This window comes from Taudactylus pleione, unplaced genomic scaffold, assembly GCF_031769625.1.
Source record: "Taudactylus pleione unplaced genomic scaffold, aTauple2 ptg000202l, whole genome shotgun sequence".
Taxonomy (NCBI): domain Eukaryota; kingdom Metazoa; phylum Chordata; class Amphibia; order Anura; family Myobatrachidae; genus Taudactylus; species Taudactylus pleione.
Genome location: NW_028284604.1, coordinates 15,264,727 through 15,283,765, shown reverse-complemented (window position 1 = coordinate 15,283,765; position 19,039 = coordinate 15,264,727). Strand labels below are relative to the sequence as shown.

The window sequence follows — 19,039 nt, the reverse complement described above, 5'->3', positions numbered from 1 at the left end:
CAAAATGTTTGGGACTAGGGGTATTTTGGAATATTTGTATACCATATTGAAATGTCTTAGGAATGGGATCCAAATCTAAACACAGAATGCATTTATGATTCAAATACACCTTATACACACAGCCTGAAAGTAATTTTATACAATATTTTCAATAATTTTGTGGTTCAAACAAAGTTTGTGTACATACATGAAATTAATTTATGTTTCATATACACATTATACACAAAGTCTATAAGTCATTTTATACATTATTTTTAACAATTTTGTGCCTTAAACAAAGTTTGTGTACATTGAACCATCAAAAAGCAAAGGTTTCACTATCTCAGTCATGCTGAAAATGTTCCGTATTTCGGAATATTACCGTATTTCAGAATATTATGATATTGGAGACTCAACCTGTATTAAGCCTATAAAGTGAGTGGTGATAAAGTACCAACCAATCAACTTATGTCATTGTTCAAACACAGCCTGTAATGGAGCTGTTTGGTTGGTACTTTGTCTCTCTCAACTTTATCTCTCTCCAAGGCTTAGTACATTGACCCCAAGTCATTTTCAGATTTGTGATTTTCATTGTTGTTTGCATAAGGAAAATAATTAGAAACAGTACTTTTCGATGCTCAAAATATGTCTTAGAAGGATGGCTATCCTCCTGTAACTCGTTTTCCTTATGTTCCCTTTGAAGGTTAATCTATAATGAGCTGTTCTCCAATTAATGCTAGTGGATGACTGAAAATGTAATATCCCAGCTCTGATTTTCTTTGATTATGTAATATGTATGTGATTCCAGTTTATTTATTTTTGTTTTGCTTTTATCTCCTAAGGGCAAATCTGGGTTAGTATTCAGTGTCTGCCATGGAGGAATTTGGGCAGCAGCTTCTTTGCACCCACTAGTCCTACATGTAGTCTCAGCAAAAAACAATTTTGTTTGTGTTTGCGTGAACCAATAGGAATTCGTTGATCTTTGCTGTCACCTGCCTTCAAGTTTCACAATTGTACTGACGATCCCCCAAGGCAGCCTATGACTAAGGTCATTTGTACTAAAGTGGTCTTGCCGGTTAATTTCTAATGTACAGAAATATGCAGACATTATGCAGGTAGAGAGCCTGTAGACCAGGATTATTCAACATGTGGCCCTCCAGCTGCTGTGGAACTACACATCCCAGCATGCCCAGCCAATGTATAGCTATTAGGGATGGCTAAAACTGTGGCAGGGCATGCTGGGATTTGTAGTTCCACAGCAGCTGATGGGCTGCATGTTTTGCACCATCTGTAGACTTTCAATTATCACTGCTATGTTTGTGTGACCAGGCACATTGTGATGGTAGGCCCATGCTGCGAGCTGCATTTCTGCTAAGTTTGGCCAAAACCTATTTCCTTACTGGTCCCTGTTAGTCTGGTTGTTAGATGACTGCATATTCAGGCCAGTAGTGGTCATTTGCCAATTATATTTTCCAACACACCCAATGATATTTACTATATAACAAGTGGTATGAGTTGAAACATTAGTTTTCCTTGGCAAATCAATAAAACAACTATTGTACTTTAATGCTTTAATGAATAGTTGTGAATAGCACCAATTATAGAAGGATGCTCACACAGCCAAGATATCATACTTCAAAGGCAATGCACCATTTGTAAATGCATTATTGAATGGAATGTAATACATTATAGCCTGCAGATGGTCAAGACAGGGAAATGTTGGACATCATAACAAATTAATTTACCAAATCAAATTTTTATTATTTTATATGTACTGAGTAGTTTCCATATATAACGTGCAATGTTTTAATATCTTCAATTTAGACCGCATTTTGCTGGATTGCCATTCAGTCTTCCATTGTATGCTATTTTATATATCTTATATTCTGAGCTCTTGGCATATGAAATGCAACTTTCAAACTAACCTTTTTATACATATTCAAACAATGAATATAAGCAGAAGTGTAATCTATTGCCTTTAGGCGTCCCACTGTGTCACCAGAATCCGAGTACTCAGTATCTCCACAGGGAAGTCACAAAGCTGCCCACAGAAATAAGAAAGGATTAAGAAACTATATCAGGAAATGGTATAAAAACAAAATAAAGTACACATAATTGGATGAGCCATGAGGAATTTAAAGCACAATCAGATGGTCAGAAGGTCTGCATTCGCTTCTAGCAAACTGTACGGGGTGCTCAGATTTCTTTTATTTTGCATTTGCTTATTTGTTGCAGTAAGATTTAGAGCCGTGTTTATAGTAATATGAGGCCTGATTCAGAGGTGGACACAATGCCCATTATTACTAAGTTGAGTGATTATTTTGGATTGCGCATGCGTCCCGATGGATTACCAACAGTAGTCACAGTGAGGATATGGAAGCAGAGTAATTGACGGTCAGTGAGCGATTGTGAGGGGTGACGAGCCAAACGCAGGTTTGTCGCCGCTGTTTCAGGGGCGTGTCTCAGCCTGTGACTGTATCTGTGTATGCAGTTACACTGGCTCCAGCAGCTGACTTCTGACAGTTTTTCTGAGCAACCATGGTGCATCTTTGTACACAAGCCACGGATCAGAGATACTGCCAATGGGCACCTCTGTACAAATCCCGGCGGCTTCAGCATCTGCATATTTTTCCAGAACCGCTGCATACGGAATCACAGTCTTGACGTGATTTGTATACACCTCTGAATCAGGCCCATGGGTACCAGCCTGCACAGGGAGACGTTTCTATCTGATCATCACCTACTGAGACTCCTAGAACATGCTCTGAATGCACAACTGCACTGACTCCATTTGGTTTTATTGGCAAAAAATGACTCACTTGTTGCATGTTAACATTAAAAACAGATACAATGTAAACGGCAGAAGTACAGTATGTAAACAGCGCAATGATACTCTTTGATCATTGTGCCCTCTGTGTAAATTGTGCACTGCTGAAGGGGGTGTGACCGCTCTCATGTTGGGTGTGACCGCACCTCTGTGGCATGCCCAGACCCCCTGACTGTATTACTCCCCCTCAGGCACCTTTGTCAAGTAGTTGTCTGAAAATTCACTGACGCCCTGCCTCCGGATTAGGAGTTCTATCAACTGTTACAGCAGTGTTACCTGTTGTGCCATCTGCACTTGATGGTAAAGTTCTAAATACTTCATTTTTTTCTTCCTAGGGGAAAAAATAAGCCTATAACAAAACCTTTTTCTAGTCTACTAAAGTTGTTAAGGGGCCTATCCATTAGCAGATAAATTTGAACAATGAACGATTTATCGTTCAGTTGTTCAATTTATCTGCTAATGGATAGGCTCTGAACGATAAAAATGCGCACTCCTGCGGCTGACAAATTGGGTCTTTTGTCTCTCCAACATGTTGGTCAATTATCGTTTATCAGTGACAGATATTGGAAATATCTGGTGCGGTAAACGACGAATGATTTTTTTTCATGAAAATGGATAGATACATAAAAAAAAAATCCACTCCCAGAATGATGTCATGCAATATCATTTGTCGTTCATCATTTGCAAAAATCTGTCATGTACATGACAGATATCTGTCACAGCAGCCCCAGGAACTTTCAAGATAAATATTTTGCCTTTCAGAAAGAACTGCTAATGGATAGGCCCCATAAGTTGGATATCTTCACCATCATGTATCAGTTGAGTTTCAGTAGATCATAATTTGATGTCTTTTTTTTTTTTTTTTCAGTAGAACTTATACTTTATATTTTGTTGAAACAATATTGCAGCTCTGTAAATTAAACCTCTCTATACGTAGATGCTGCACACTGCTGAAGGGGGCATGGCTGCACCCTAGGGACAGGAATGAGCACTGGGATTTGTACAAGCCCCCTCTCTTCCTCTTATACCCCTTTTCCACTGCCCAAATAACCCAGATTATTGCTTGGTCTACCCGAGTAATGCAGCAGTGGAAATGGACTCTACCCAGGTTAGGCGACCCAGGTAGTGCTTCCACTTTGCGATTGGAGCTTCTGGGGCACTGGCAGATGATGTCTTCTGTCAGTGCCCCGCAGAGAGAGGAGAGAGATGCATGCAGATCAGAACAGTGCTGGTAAACACACACACACAGCCTGTACCACCAGCAGTTGGCATTCCCACACTCTGTTCATTACCTGCAGTGCAGCCCAGGCAGAAAGGCAGCCACAGGCTAACCCGCACCCCATACTGTGCAGCAGCCTGACCTGCAGCCTATACTGTAGCCTGTCCCACCTGACCTGCAGCAAGCAGCATGTCTTCCTCCAGCTGGACTGAGGCAGAAATTGAAGAGCTCCTACTAAGCAGTCCCCACCCCTCCCTTTTGTGACCTCATCTTTGTGAGCCTGAAAAAATGATATTTTTAATGACATCCATAGTCTTTTACAGGGCTTACCCAGGTTCAGTGTGAATGGGCCAACACGGGAATATTCCGGGTCGAAGTGCAGTGGAAACTGGGTCTAAAGCCGGGTACGACCCGGATTCTACCCGTGTTCAAAATACTGGGTTCGACCTGGGATTTTGGTGGAAAAGGGGTATTAGCTACCTTGATGAGCAGTTATACTGTATGACATCTCACTGACGCTCTGTCTGAGGATTAGTAGTATTAGCTCTTTCTGAGTGCTTCCAGTTGAGCAAACTGTTCTTGATCATTAAATCATTATCTTTTTATGCTCCAATGTCAAATGCAAGTTTTAGTCATCTTATACTGATAAAATCCAACTGGCTGCGAGTAGCAGTGTGGGATACAAAATCACTAGAACAATTAAACATTGCACTGGTGTGGAGACAGCTGATCCAAAGATCAACTGTCTCAGCGATTCCTACTTCAGTGACAGGGCAGTGCTAGTGTGCATGTGTGAGCTGGGGTTCATACATGCGCACAAGAACCCTGCGTCCAGCGGAAGGAGCTAAACAAGGCTGGCGGGATCCGAACGGATCCTTCTTTACAACCTCGTACCTCCTTCCCATAGGAAGGAACGGGGGTGCGGGAACAAACGCCTTCTGAAGATGGCTCGTTTTTGCTGTCAAGTTCCAAAATTTTGTATTTTCGAAGCTTGATAAATTTACATCGGGACATATTTGGTCTGAAAGGTAAGCAGGAGATATCCGTGATTTCTCCTGCATTACCCTTAATGATTAAAGGCCCTGTTACTTCATTTCTGCAAAGTAGATGACTGTTAATTTTCACCTACTTTTGTAGAAATTAAGGGATGATGAACACACTCCCAAGACAGATAAAGGGCCTGATTCAGACCCACTCGCGAGCGGCTGTGCGCATGCGCCAGACGCGACGAGCGAAGGACTTTCCTTCGCTCGTTGTGTCTGATCAAAGGGGGCTTGCTGTCGATGTTGATTGACAGCACGCCCCCTTTAGTGGGCGTGCCGGGGGCGTGCCTCCCTGACGGGGGCGTTCCCAAGGGAACGCCTACCGTCAGAAGCCGGCCCACTGACATCACTAGTGATGTCAGTGGGAGTGATTTTGGCTCTGATAAAGCCAAAATCACTCCGGGCCTTGCGGTTGAAAACCTCAACCGCAGGCTCCGGGTCGCAGTGGCGATGGTCACGACCATCGCGACCATCAAACTGCACGCTCGTATAGGCTGTGGGTGGTGACCCACAGCTATACGAGCATCCAGGAGGACGCTCCATAATTATGGAGGGCGGCCCTCATTCAGAGCGTGTGCTCTGCTCAGAGCGTACGGCTCTGAATGAGGGCCAAAGTCTTTGTTTTAATCTATCTCATATATTCCACAATTGACAATCATTGTCACCTCTTTAAAAAACAGTACATGTAGAAAGGATGCAGATTACCTGATGTTCCTTTCCTTATCTGCTCCTGATCAAAGTATTTTATTAAAGAAACATTTTTTTTACATCTCACTTAATACATATTGTTGCAGTTGAAATATTTTTTTTTATTTATGACTGCTTGCAGAGCAGAACAGGTATTCTAAGGTGAATGGCATCATACTGTAAGTGATATCTGGACACACGTAGAAGCACGTTCTGTAGGGATTTAGGTTTAAATATTACATTACACTGCTTTTCATTTATTAAAGGGTAGACAAAAAAAAGCACAGAAACATAACTGTGTTGATTTCTGCTGACCCTGCATTGCTTAGGGAAGTAATTCTAGAATAAAATGTTTTATTATTTTAACTAGATTAACGTGCATAATATTGTTAGTAAATAGTCCTAGATTTAATATATATATATTTTGTCTACTAGCCTTATTTTATCTCTAGCTGGCTATTTCTACTCGAACAAATAAATGAAAACAGATTGATATCTTGATATCCATAAATCATTATCTGAAGAGTTGTAGTCATGAAATCCAATCCAGATTTTAAACGTGTAATTGCTTAGGTCATCGGAACTCTTAGGGAAAACATATACAGTAGTTAATTGAATCCATTCCAGGCATGAATCAGCATTAGGCTGCAGTAATAAACGTGCTGTTTTTTCTCCCAGGTGCAATTGAAAACAACTCTATCAAGCCAATATGTTATTCGAACACAACCTACTAACACGTGCCTTTCAACTCTGGAATGTGCCGCTATTGCCCTTTCAATAATGGAGAAAAGCCCGGAGATTCAGGAGGTGGGTATAAAATCTACACTTTCACTTTATACCAGGTAAATTATGTGTTGCAAGGAAGAGTAAAAAAACAAAAAACAAGGGACTATTTAAGTAACTATACCTATGAGGTCCCAGACGACAACTAGTGTGTGATCTGCAATAATGCAGTTATTGTCAGTATCCTATCTGTGATAGGGAAAGGTAAAAGGCCAATGCCAGTAAGGCAATGTCTGTAACTGCCTTCCGCTCCCCTCAAGGTTTCACAGTGGGCATAGTTTTGGCTGTAAGGCTCTCCTTCCACAGTGTACGGCCAAGGCCTTAGAGTAGGCTCAGGACAATCTAGAAGGGGCCACCCAAGGCGACAATGGGGTCTTCCCCTAAATCTGGAGAGCACAGTACAGTGGCCAGGTAACAGGGCAGGAATAGAGACATCAATCTCATCAACACAAACTGGCGCAGAGACCACTACTGAACAAAACCACCTGAGTTGTCCAGTCTCTGGTCTGAGGAACTGAATCAGTGGAGAGGTCAAATGTCGGTGTTTGGGCTGGGCCAAGAGCAGTTAGATGATTGGTTTGACTGCCTGCTATGTGTGGCATCAGCAGATTCAGTAGCTCCATCACCACCTGGGCGGCAATTGCAGTAGGTTTAGATACTGAAAAAGTGACCGCCGCCACAGGTAGGAGAGGAGAGGCTGAGTAGTAACCAGACAGAGGCAATTGTGTGCGAGTATAATGCAATATGCAAGAAACTATGTGTAGACTAAAATACAGCTAGTGAAGAAAATTTATTATTTCCCTTTTTCCTCCACCCGTTTTCTGTAAGATAAGCTGAGCACTAGGACAATACACTCTAATAATAAAGCTAGGAGGGCACACTCCACACAATGCCACAGCTGCAATATCAACAGCTCAGGGATCCCTAAATGTCTGAATATGCAGGTTAAACATATTGGATGTAATGAAGGAGTATAAAACTCAGTACAACAAGCAAACATAGGAGAGGCAATAATAGGAGTTCGAATTGTAAACTTGAAGTAGAGCAAAGAACACAGTTAACAAGTTTAGTTATAATCAATTTCACAGATGTCACAGATGCAGAGAACAGTTGTAGTTACAGTGTCAATATCTATATACTTAGCAGAACAAAATAAAAACTCAAGGCTTTCAACCAAAGTGCTGTGAAAGCATACTGTATGAAAGCGTAAATGCCTGCTAAAGCAGAATTACAGTGTCCAGTCCCTACTGTGCAAGGAGCCTGTGGTGTGACAAGCTGCAAAAAGGACCAGATCTCATTATGAAACACAGCAACCTAGGCAGGGGTGCTCTGACAGGTAGTTTAGACCAGCACTCTCATGACAGACAGAGTCCACATTGGGGATGTCCGAGGAGCGCTCCTTCTATTTAACCCCTTCACGATTATGCAGACTAATGACTGGCCAGGGATCCCGGCGGTCAGAATACCAACAGCAGCATGCCGACAGTACGAATCCCGACACATGCAGGTAAGTACCCTAACCCACCTTTCCCGCAGCCTAACCCTAACCCCCCCTCCCCCCGTAGCCAAACCCTAACCCTTCCTATGGTGCCTAAGCCTAATACTTACCGACGGAATTTCAACAGTCTGGATTCTCTGGAGCCAATATTCTGACTGCTGTCAGGATTCTGGCGCCGGAACTCTGACCGCCGAGATGCTGACTACATCCTGTCAGGGGGACCCCAATAAATCCTAGGTTTGAGCTGTCAGCATTAAGCTATTGTCGCAGAAACTAGTGTTTGAAAGGCAAAGGTAGTCTTTGAGTGCCTGCTTGTGAAAGAGGTGATAGAGGATATTCAAGACCCCTTGTTCTCCAGGCAGTAGTTTAGTGTTAGGCACAGCTGGGGTGATTTAGAGACAGGCAGCCGGAAATAAAAAGTGGGAGAGTGCTTTCTTTGAGTTTGTCTCACATTAATGGGAGTCAGCCCGTGTAAAACTAGCCAGTGATGATATCTAACAGGCAGGAGACTAGGCAGATGTTAATGGCGCTGGCACAGAATTCACAAGCCGGGACATGGAGCAATCATGACCAGCTATGCACCCAAGACTCGCCCTCCAATGCTTCAGAAAATGAACAGCTCACAGACTGGTGAATCGCCATTAGTAGCAAAACAGAATGTGTAGAGGAAGTTTCACAGCAAGCCCCAACAGATTCAAGTATCTTGTGGTAAGTCCTTAAATGGGAAACAAAAAAGGAGCCCGAGCACGTACAGCAATAGATCCTCCACAGGAATACAAGGAAAAACGCTGGCAGTATGGGAGCGTCTCTCAATGTAAGTGGACAGAGATCTACAGACTTGCACTAGCAGTACTTTCTCATTGCGTGTAGCCTCCTGTTGCCTAAAGTAAATATTGGGATGGTAGATACAGAGATCAGGCTGTCTGCATTGGAAACAAGCTTCCGCAGTCTTATTGGCCTGAAACGCCATACGAGTCCTTAAAGAGAAAGCCAGACTCTGGGGTGTTAAAAAGGTCTGCCTCTCAGGTTCAATAAACAGCCTGGCACACCCCTAATAATGTTATGATAGGAAATCTGCCCCTTAGGTAAGTGTCCTGATCTTCTCTGAACACTGTTGTTATTTTGATAAGACTGGTACTTACCTCTGTTTGTTTGGTGAGTGTACTGTCGCTACCACAAGGATAGGACTATCCACTGGCTATTATATATGAACTTTATGGCATGATTTGCCATCCCAATATCACCAGAAGCCTTGTTCATGGATGGACAGGTAGTTTATTACATTTCAGACTTCTCTTTCCTTCTAAAAATAGTCATACACTAATTGTATTTGGTATTAGTAGCATGCAATTGATAACAAAGACTAGAATGTTCAGTGACTCCTGCCACCACCTGGGGACTGTGGGACATGCCCAAGTCCACTAGAGTCTTCGCTTCTTTCTACCCTTCTTGTGGCCTTGTGATTTGTTTTGATGTCCATTTGCTGTGTCATGGGATGATTCCTAACTTTACCTAGCAGTCTTTATCATTCATTAGTAAAGATGGGTACATATGCTGCCATAATGCAGCCAATATCATGTTTTTCATCCATTATCACTGTGTGACTCCAAACGGCTGCCATGCCTCATGGTCATTTGAGAAGACCACTGACATTGTCAGTCCTGTTGGTAAAGTAGCCAGAAGATTATCACTATCGGACTGTGAGTGCTGTCCTTCCGGCTGTACATGTACACACCTCCGTGATATCAAGAGGGATCCGGCTTTTGCTGGATCCATGCTTATCAAGCAGGATTTTGTACAATTTTACCACCTACATATGTGTGAAAATTAGACACTGGACACTGATCTTTGCACTCAGGTTATTCCTTGTTTGGCTGGCTGACCAGTATAACTGTTTGGCTATCTGCCAGTGTTTCAGCCTGACTAGAGGATATCTATAATGGGACATTTCGGTAAACTTCTACTTTATTACTCTTAATTACAGTTGTAAACATTGTAAATAACTGTTCTAGCAGCAGGATCTGCATACAAGTGTCAGTTAGTTGTGAGAAATTACAATAAGGCATGGTGCCAGTAATAGACAAATGTGCATACAGTTAGAGAAAATTGGAATTTTGCAATCCATCTTGATGTTGTATGCTGTATCGATTTACTTCTCACTGTTATCATTTATTTGGCAGACAATCCTCCGCCCTCTGCAAGCCCTGTGCTCATTCCAGCTCCAGTACGGTGCTCAGATTCATCACAGCAAGGAACAGCTACTTAAAAGTGGCCAGTACAACAAACCTATGCCAAAGAATAAACGGAAGCTGAAGAAGATGGAGCTTCTGGTTAACAATGTTAAAATTTAGAATATTTTTTTTAGCTACATATAAATATATTTTTAGCTGGTCAGCATTCTCCTCAATCAGCCAAATTTGAATGATGTTTATCAAAGTGAATGTTTTGAGATGGAGCCCTCAGATTACATCTATGGTAACATGTCCATGACGACGGATTGCTTTTTTGTTAATATGAAACACACAAACAAACAAACACAAAATACTATTAGGCAATGCAGTTCCACTCATTCCATAATAGTAATGAGTTTTAGTTGTTGAGATACATGTGTGCTCCTCCAACTATCCACAATTCCAAGGGCCCATTTGTTGCATAATGGTGCATACACAAGGTCAGACTTGCTCGATGAACGATTTTACCAATGATTTCATGAACGATTTTTGACAGCATTTAGATGAATGAAATCGTCCAATCTGACTGCAAACACAGTCGATGTCAGATATCGTTATCTGACATGCGGGAACGCGCATCGTTGGTTGATGCATACCCTACATGTCAAAGATATGAACGATTGAACGATTTTTACAATCGTTATCGTTCATATCTGATAAGAAATCTGACCGTGTGTATGCACCATAAGACATAGATTCTAGCTCCATACTGTTACCAAGTACAATTGAATAAATTATACCCCAAAACAATTTTCACAACTTTATTGTATTGATCTGCTGTAGTCCAAGTCTGAAATACAATTGATATTGTTATTTAGCCAATGAACTGTGGGTGTGTAAGTTTTGTTTGATGATCCCTTCTGAATACTGATGCTTATGTAAACAGGCCGTGACATATGTAACAGAGACTGATGTGATCTGTTAAGAGCTATATAACATGTTAGCACTACAGTGTGTGTATATATATATATATATATATAGTGCTAACATGTTATATAGCTCTTAGCAGATCACATCAGTCCCTACCCCTAGAGGAGCAAGCGGTCTAAATTCTCAAGTTGTGTGTTATTAATTTTGTATTGTTTTGTCTGTGTTAATAAACAATTCCCACGGCCCGTATGTCACAGCCTGTTTACATAAGCATCAGTATTCAGTGGGGAGCAACAAATAAAACTTAACAATATCAATTGTATATAAATTAAGGTTAGTAAATAATTGAATACATGACATAACAATCCATCATTTACCATTTTATTAAATCTAAAATATATAATCTTTTCCTCCTTCTTGAGCTGATGTAGTGTGTTTACATGCTTGGTCTATGTAAACTGTGCGGAGCTCAAGATAGCTGCCATACAGAAAGCACGTATGCTCATTGCAGTTCTACAGATGTACCGCATGCCATTGGAAAACAGTACTGTACACCCAGCACAGCACACTAACCCGTAATTCTATAAAGCAAGATGGGATAGACAGAGTATGACACATCTGTAATAGAAGAGTTAGTTATATTAGGAAACATTTTACATGATCCTCTTTTTTATCTTACTGTCCTACTGTAGCTTACTTTATCTTATTGTTACATTGTAGACACCATGCTGTAAAACAATGTTTTGTACTGTATAAAATATCCCACCTCATTTATGCCCCTCCAATACCATATTTACTGCCTTCCCTCTTTCACTCCCAATCAACCTACCATATGTTTCTGTTCATCTTGTGATTGCAGTTTGGAAAATCCATTCAGATGTATTTAGTACAGTTTTTATTCTGAAATACAGTATTTTATGTTGGGTGGTTTTGAGTTGTATGTTTTATAAACAGAGTTGTGTTATTTATGACTTTAACTCTAAACCTTGTAAACAATAAAAAAAATCACCTTTGGGATTAATCATAATTAAATTTATTCATTGATTCGTCAGTAATAACTGTGACAATTAAGTCAAATACCTATTTACCTCCAGCAACTGTGTAAATGAATAGTGTATATTGCATGTTACAGTACTTATTTATCCCATCTATTGTTCCAGGTGATTGTAATGATAACATTGATAATCTCTCCCTATTATGGGGCTTTCTCACATTCTCCTTTGGTATCTGCACAGTGTGTTGTTGTCTGAGAATATTCTTCCTCATCCAGTTTCCTCTCCATTTAATGTGTATGGTTTTTTGATCTTTTAAACCTCATTATTATAGTCCCTACGTATTACGCAACACAATACAGAGAATATTTTTAACCCAATGGACTGTGTCGGATCTAGATAAGAAGTAGGGAAAGGGTAAGTAAAAACATAACACTAAAAATATGGGGGGGTACATTAAATATGATTATTTTACCAGTGCAGTGAATATAACTAACAATTAAAGGGGCACTAGTATTTTGCATTAGGAAGGAGGCAGTACAATTACTAATCATGAATAAGGAAGCATAGATATTTAATTTAAAAAAAAACGCATTTGACTTATTAATAAGCCATAAGTGGGCTCAAATACATTTTCTAAAATTCAAATTTTATAATTTTGTTTAATAATGCTTTAGGGGACCACATTTAATTTTTTAACCCTGGTACCAACCAGCCACTGGTATCAGGATGGGACCAATACTTCATAGTACAGGGATGAGACCTTATGTTCTGATTACTACTATGTTGGGGGTTTCCCATAAATCACATGCGATTTAAGGATATGAAAATACACAGATTCAGTATCAGACTGTGGCATCAAGGGCCCAATGGGGAATGTAGTGGTAAAGGCCCATGCTTAATTGGTATGGCTAGCCTCCATAGGGGTGTGACCATCCACAACAGAGGGACTTGGCCAACCATTTGAGTAGACAGGGGGGGATTTATCAAAGCTTGGAGAGAGATAAATTACCAACCAATCAACTCCTATCTGTAATTTCTACATCAGGGTCCTTAGGGTATCCACAGGATACCTTTGGGTATAGGTGATGACGTCAGGCATCGGGCACCATAGAGTTAAGTTTTCAGCCTCCCAGGATGCACTAGGGTCCCCCTCCTATACCCCGCCCCCGAGCCAAGGCATCCCAGTTTCGTTTGGTGCCCGGCCGGAGTCGGATGCACCTGTTAGAGGGGGGCTAAGAAAAGCCCCTGAAGTTTTCTACAATGCAGCTGTGGCTGCACATCTGGAAGTACAGCATGGACAGTCAGTACTGATGTCCATGCTGTCTTCCCTACACCTCCTCCGGTACCAGAACGCCGGTACCGATCCGGGGATGCTGGTAAGCATCTGGGGTCACAGCTAGCGGTGACCCCAGATGTTTGGGACCATGGCCGGATCTAAGGGGGACAACAAGGTAAGCAGCGGGGTCCCGCGGTGAACATGGTCCAGAGTCCCCAGGCAGGGGGCTCCCTGGGGACTGGCTGCAGCGTGGAGCCAGGTACTAACCTGCGCTTCCACTACCCCCCTGGGACAGCGGACCGCGGAAGAGAGGTAGCGCTGCGGTGCCCCAGGGGTTAAATGCATGCCAGGGGAGCGCGCCTTCCCTGTATCACAGCCAGCGCCTCCCCCACTGCACACAGCCCTCTCTGCACACGCTGACTGGCCCTGTGGCAGCGCTCCTCCCCCAGGCCAGCCTCCTCTATGCTCCTTGGTGGCCATCTTTCTCAACGCATGGTGAACGCTGCTGGAAGCTTGAAACTGAGGCATCGTGGTCTGGGTCCCCCGGCATACCTCTCCTCCGCTTGGTCAGGTCTGTGTATGCAGCGCTGTGTCCTACCAGGCTCTGTGTCTGAGTAGTTGAGTATCAGCGCTGATAGTGCAGGAATTGATTTTCTTTGCATTGTATGTGACTGCTGCTAGTGCTGCTGCCTGTACTTTCAATTTCTTCTGTCAGCGATTTCACTGTCCCTGATCTTTCTGCTAAAGCCCTTGCGGTGCTGCGCTTGCAGGGTGGTCTCCCACTATACTAACAAGTATCTGTGAGAGGGGTCACATACTTACCATCATGTCTGAGAGTGACTTTCCTCTCCAGCTTCTGTGTACTACGTGTAAGGTACCAATAGCGGAGGGGAGAGGGTAGGGCGGAGGGGCTATGTCGGCAGTGTTTTCTACTTCAGGGTCCATAGGGTATCCACAGGATACCTTGGGGTATAGGTGTGACGTCAGTCGCAGGGCACCAAAGAGTTAAGCTTTCAGCCTCCCAGGATGCACTAGGTCCCCCTCCTATACCCCGCCCCCAGGCCAAGGCACCTCAGTTTAGTTTGGTGCCCGGCCGGAGTCGGGTGCACCTGTTGGAGTGGGGGCTAGAAGAGCCCCTGAAGCTTTTTCTTCATGCAGCTGTGGCTGCACATCTGGATGAACAGCATGGACAGTCAGTCCTGACGTCCATGCTGTCTTCCCTACACCCCGCCGGTACCAGAACGCCGGTACTGATCCGGGGATGCTGGTGGGCGTCTGGGGTCACAGCTAGCGGTGACCCCAGATGCTCCGGACCATGGCCGGATTCAAGGGGGACAGAGGTAAGCAGCGGGGTCCCGCGGTGGGTCCCCGCTGATCACATGGTCCTAAGTCCCCAGGCAGGGGGCTCCCTGGGGACTGGCTGCAGCGTGGAGCCAGGCGACCAACCTGCGCTTCCACTACCCCCTGGGACAGCGGACCGCAGCAGAGCGGTAGCGCTGCGGCGTCCCAGGGTTAAATGCATGCCAGGGGAGCGCGCCTTCCCTGTCTCACAGCCGGCGCCTCCCCCGCTGCACACAGCCCTCTCTGCACTGTGCTGACTGGTCCTGTGTCAGCGCTCCTCCCCCAGGCCAGCTTCTCTCTGCTCCTCGGCGGCCATCTTCTCTGCAACGCATGGTGAACGCTGCTGGAAGTCTGGAAGGAAGCATCGTGGTCTGGGTCCCCCCGCATACCTCTCCTCCGCTGTGGCTCAGGTCTGTGTATGCAGCGCTGTGTCCTACCAGGCCCTGTGTCTGTGTAGTTGAGTGATCAGCGCTGTTAGTGCAGGAATTGTTATTTCTCTGCATTGTATGTGACTGTGCTAGCGCTGCCTGTAACTATTCTTCACTAAACTGTCAGCTTTATTACTGTCCCTGTTCTTTCTGCTAAAGCCCTTGCGGTGCGGTGCTGCAGGGTGGTCTCTCGCCTATTTAATACTTAATTGGTGAGAGAGGTCACATACGTGGTGCCATCATGTCTGAAAGTGATTTTCCCCTCCGGCTACAGTGTACCACGTGCAAAGTACCGTTAGCGGAGGGGGAGGGTAGCGCGGAGGGCCTTTGCCGGCAGTGTTGTCCATGGCGCGGCCTATTACGGTTACAGCACCGGTACAGGAGCCGCCCTGGGCTTGTTTCGCTCAGGCGTTAACAGCTTTAGTGGGCCAGTTAGCTCCGCAGCCCGCGTTTACTCCGATGGGTTTGTCCCAGCAGTCTGTGGTGTCGTCACCCATGCAGGGGTTCCCACGACAATTGGTGGTACCCCACAGTCTCCCTATTTCCCCGCTCCCGGGTTCTCAGGAGCCAGCGTGGGTTAACTCCCTGACGAGTTCTTTACAGCACTTGTCGGATGTATTGCAAGGGGAGTCTGTGATGCGGCCTCATAAAAGGCCGGTGGCGTCTCTGTCCGCTCCTTATGAGGATGACGAAGGGACGTCTGATGATGGGGAGATTCTGGATCCTTACGATCAGGAACCTTTCCATACTAAGGACGCTGATGCTAAGTCCAAAGTATATATTCCTGGACTTATTCGGGCGGTCCGCACAGCCTTGGTGATTGAGGATGAAGTTCCCCCAGCGGCTAAATCTAAGTATGCCTTTTTCAAAGATGTGAAGGGCGATGCCACAGTCTTTCCTCTTTCGGGTCAGTTGGTGGACCATTTAGAGGAGGCGTGGAAACAACCTGGCAAAAGATACCAGCCGCAGAGACGCCTGGCGGTGGCTTATCCGTTCGCGGATAATTATTTTGCTAAGTGTGAATCCCCTCCACAGGTGGATTCTCACGTGACCCGTCTTGTCCGTAGTGCCACATTGCCGATGCCATCCATGTCCTCCCTTAAGGATGCTACGGACCGCAAGGTAGAAATCTGCCTGAAGTCCGCTTATTCCCTTGCAGGGGGGGCAGCACGGCCGGCTATGGCCATTTGCTGGGTTGCCAGAGCGATGGAGCGCTGGGCGGATTCATTAGAGGCTTCTTTTGAATCCGACTGTCCGGCCGAACAAGCGGAGTTGATTGGCAATCTCCGTGATTCGGCCACCTACATCAACGAGGCGGCTCTAGACATTAGTACTCTGGTGTCTAGAATTTCTTCAGCAGCGGTAGCTGCTCGTCGCACCTTGTGGCTGCGATCCTGGAAGGCGGACGCAGATCCAAGAAAGGTCTGGAAGCGTTGCCGTTTACCGGAGAAGTTCTCTTCGGTCCGGATCTGGATAAGATTGTGGCCACGCTGGCGGCAGCCAAATCTGCTTGTCTCCCGTCGGCCGCTGCTCCTTCTGGTTCTGGACCATCGTCCTTTCGGTCATCTAGGGCCCAGGGCAGGCCCAAACCACAGTCGTTTCCTCGACAGGCTGGCCCTAAGAAATCGGTCAAGCCCCGGAAACAGGCATGGAGTACCAGACGTCCAGCCCCCAAGCCAGATGACAAGCCTGCGGCCTGACGGTCCGGGTCTCCCCTTGGGGGATCCCAGGGTGGGAGGCCGCCTGCTGCAGTTCTCCCGGTGTTGGTCGTTCACTACGACAGACACTTGGGTTCTGGAGGTGGTCTCTCACGGGTACGCCCTCTCCTTCCGGCACAGACCCCCGGCTCGATTCTTCACCACGGGTCTACCATCAGACCGGAACAAGGCTACGGAGCTGCGGAAGGTATTGCACACTATGCTCCAGGCTGGAGTTATAGTGCCTGTTCCATTCTCCCAGAGGGGCCAGGGTTTCTATTCAAATCTATTTTTGGTACAGAAACCCAATGGGTCATATCGTCCGATTCTCAACCTCAAAGCACTCAACAAGTCTTTGCGGGTCCCGAAGTTTCGGATGGAGACCCTACGGTCCATCATTCTGGCGCTGGAACCTGGGGACTACATGGTGTCATTGGACATACAGGACGCTATGGCGGTCATGGCGGCTTCTCTGCGGCTGCAAGGAGTCCGCATGTTGCCGTACTTGGACGACCTGTTATTGGTGGCAGGATCTCCAGAGCTCCTGTTACACCACTTGGACCTGACCATTGCACTGCTGCAACGGCACGGCTGGCTAATTAACTGGCAGAAGTCCACTCTAATCCCGTCTCGGAGGATTCTGCATCTTGGAGCCTTATTGGACTCGGGACAGCAAAGGATCTTCGTGACGGAGGACAAGATCTCTGCTTTACAGTCAAGGGTGCGCAGTTGTCTGCACAGCCGCCGGGTGTCCTTACACTCGGCGATGAGGTTACTGGGCTCCATGGTGTCGGTGTTCGACATGGTGGAATACGCCCAGTTTCACTCTAGACCTCTGCAGCACCTGATCCTGTCCAAGTGGAACGGGCTGCCTCAGTCTCTGAAGTTCCAGACGATTGTGCTCACCCCGGAGGTTCGCCTGTCCCTTGCGTGGTGGTTAAAGATGACCCACCTCAACAAGGGACGTCCGTTCTGGGTTCCAAATTGGGTCCTGTTGACAACGGACGCCAGTCTTCGGGGCTGGGGAGCAGTTTCGGGTCCACACTTGTTCCAGGGCAGGTGGACACCGACAGAAGCGGAGCTTCCAATAAATATCTTGGAACTCCGTGCGGTCTTCAATGCTCTCCTGCAGGCACAGCGGTTTCTCCAGGGTCACCCGGTGCAGGTCCAGTCGGACAATGCTACCACCGTGGCCTACATAAACAGGCAAGGAGGAACTCGCAGTCGGGCGGCTCTCGTAGAGGTCTCTCGGATCCTGGTTTGGGCGGAGCGCAATCTTCCGGCCATATCAGCGGTCTTCATCCCGGGAGTGCTAAATTGGGAGGCGGACTTTCTAAGTCGCCAGGACGTTCATCCAGGGGAATGGTCCCTGCACCCGGACGTTTTTCAACTACTGGTGGACAGGTGGGGTCTTCCAGAAATCGACCTCATGACGTCCCGGCACAACAACAAGTTGCCGGTGTACGGGTCTCGCACAAGAGACGAAGGGGCGTCTCTGGTGGATGCTCTGTCCGTCCGGTGGACGTTCAGGTTCGCATACCTGTTCCCTCCGGTCTCCCTTCTTCCACGGGTAATCCGGAAATTCAAACAGGAAGGAGGGACGCTCCTGTTGATAGCTCCCGCGTGGCCCAGACGGCACTGGTTCTCAGACCTTCAGGGTCTGTCCGTGGACAGTCCTCTGCGGTTGCCGCTACGACCGGACCTTCTGTCTCAGGGTCCTTGTCTTCACCCGGACCTGACTCGGCTGTCTTTGGCGGCGTGGCTGTTGAGACGGCCATGCTGAGGTCCTGGGGGTTTGCCAGCTCTGTGGTGTGTACCATGTTACGAGCTCGGAAACCGTCTTCCGCGAGGATATACCATCGCGTGTGGCATACGTTCTTCCAGTGGTGTCGACCGAGAGGTTATGCACCGCGGGAGTTTCGTCTGTCTCGGATTCTCGCCTTCCTGCAAGCGGGACTAGATCATGGGCTTCGCCTTGCTTCTTTGAAGGTACAGGTTTCGGCCCTATCTGTCTGGTTTCACCGTAGGATTGCTACAATCCCGGATGTGCGCACCTTTATGCAAGGTGTTCTCCGTATTCAGCCGCCCTTTGTTCCACCTGTGGCGCCTTGGGATTTGGCTGTGGTCCTGAGGACTCTCCAAGGACCGCCGTTTGAACCACTGGG

General features: G+C 45.9%; 1 protein-coding gene across 2 annotated transcripts in view; it reads left to right on the top strand.

The window, feature by feature from the left end:
* DTWD2 (DTW motif tRNA-uridine aminocarboxypropyltransferase 2) overlaps positions 1–12,060 on the top strand; it is a 383,675-nt gene extending 371,615 nt beyond the window's left edge. For both annotated transcript variants that reach the window (XM_088477730.1, XM_088477731.1), the window contains 2 exons: positions 6,434–6,562; positions 10,217–12,060. In XM_088477730.1, the coding sequence (XP_088333856.1) occupies positions 6,434–6,562; positions 10,217–10,387 (300 nt within the window). In that variant the 3' untranslated portion in view covers positions 10,388–12,060. The remainder of the gene's footprint in view (positions 1–6,433; positions 6,563–10,216) is intronic.
* The last annotated feature ends 6,979 nt before the right edge of the window (positions 12,061–19,039 follow it).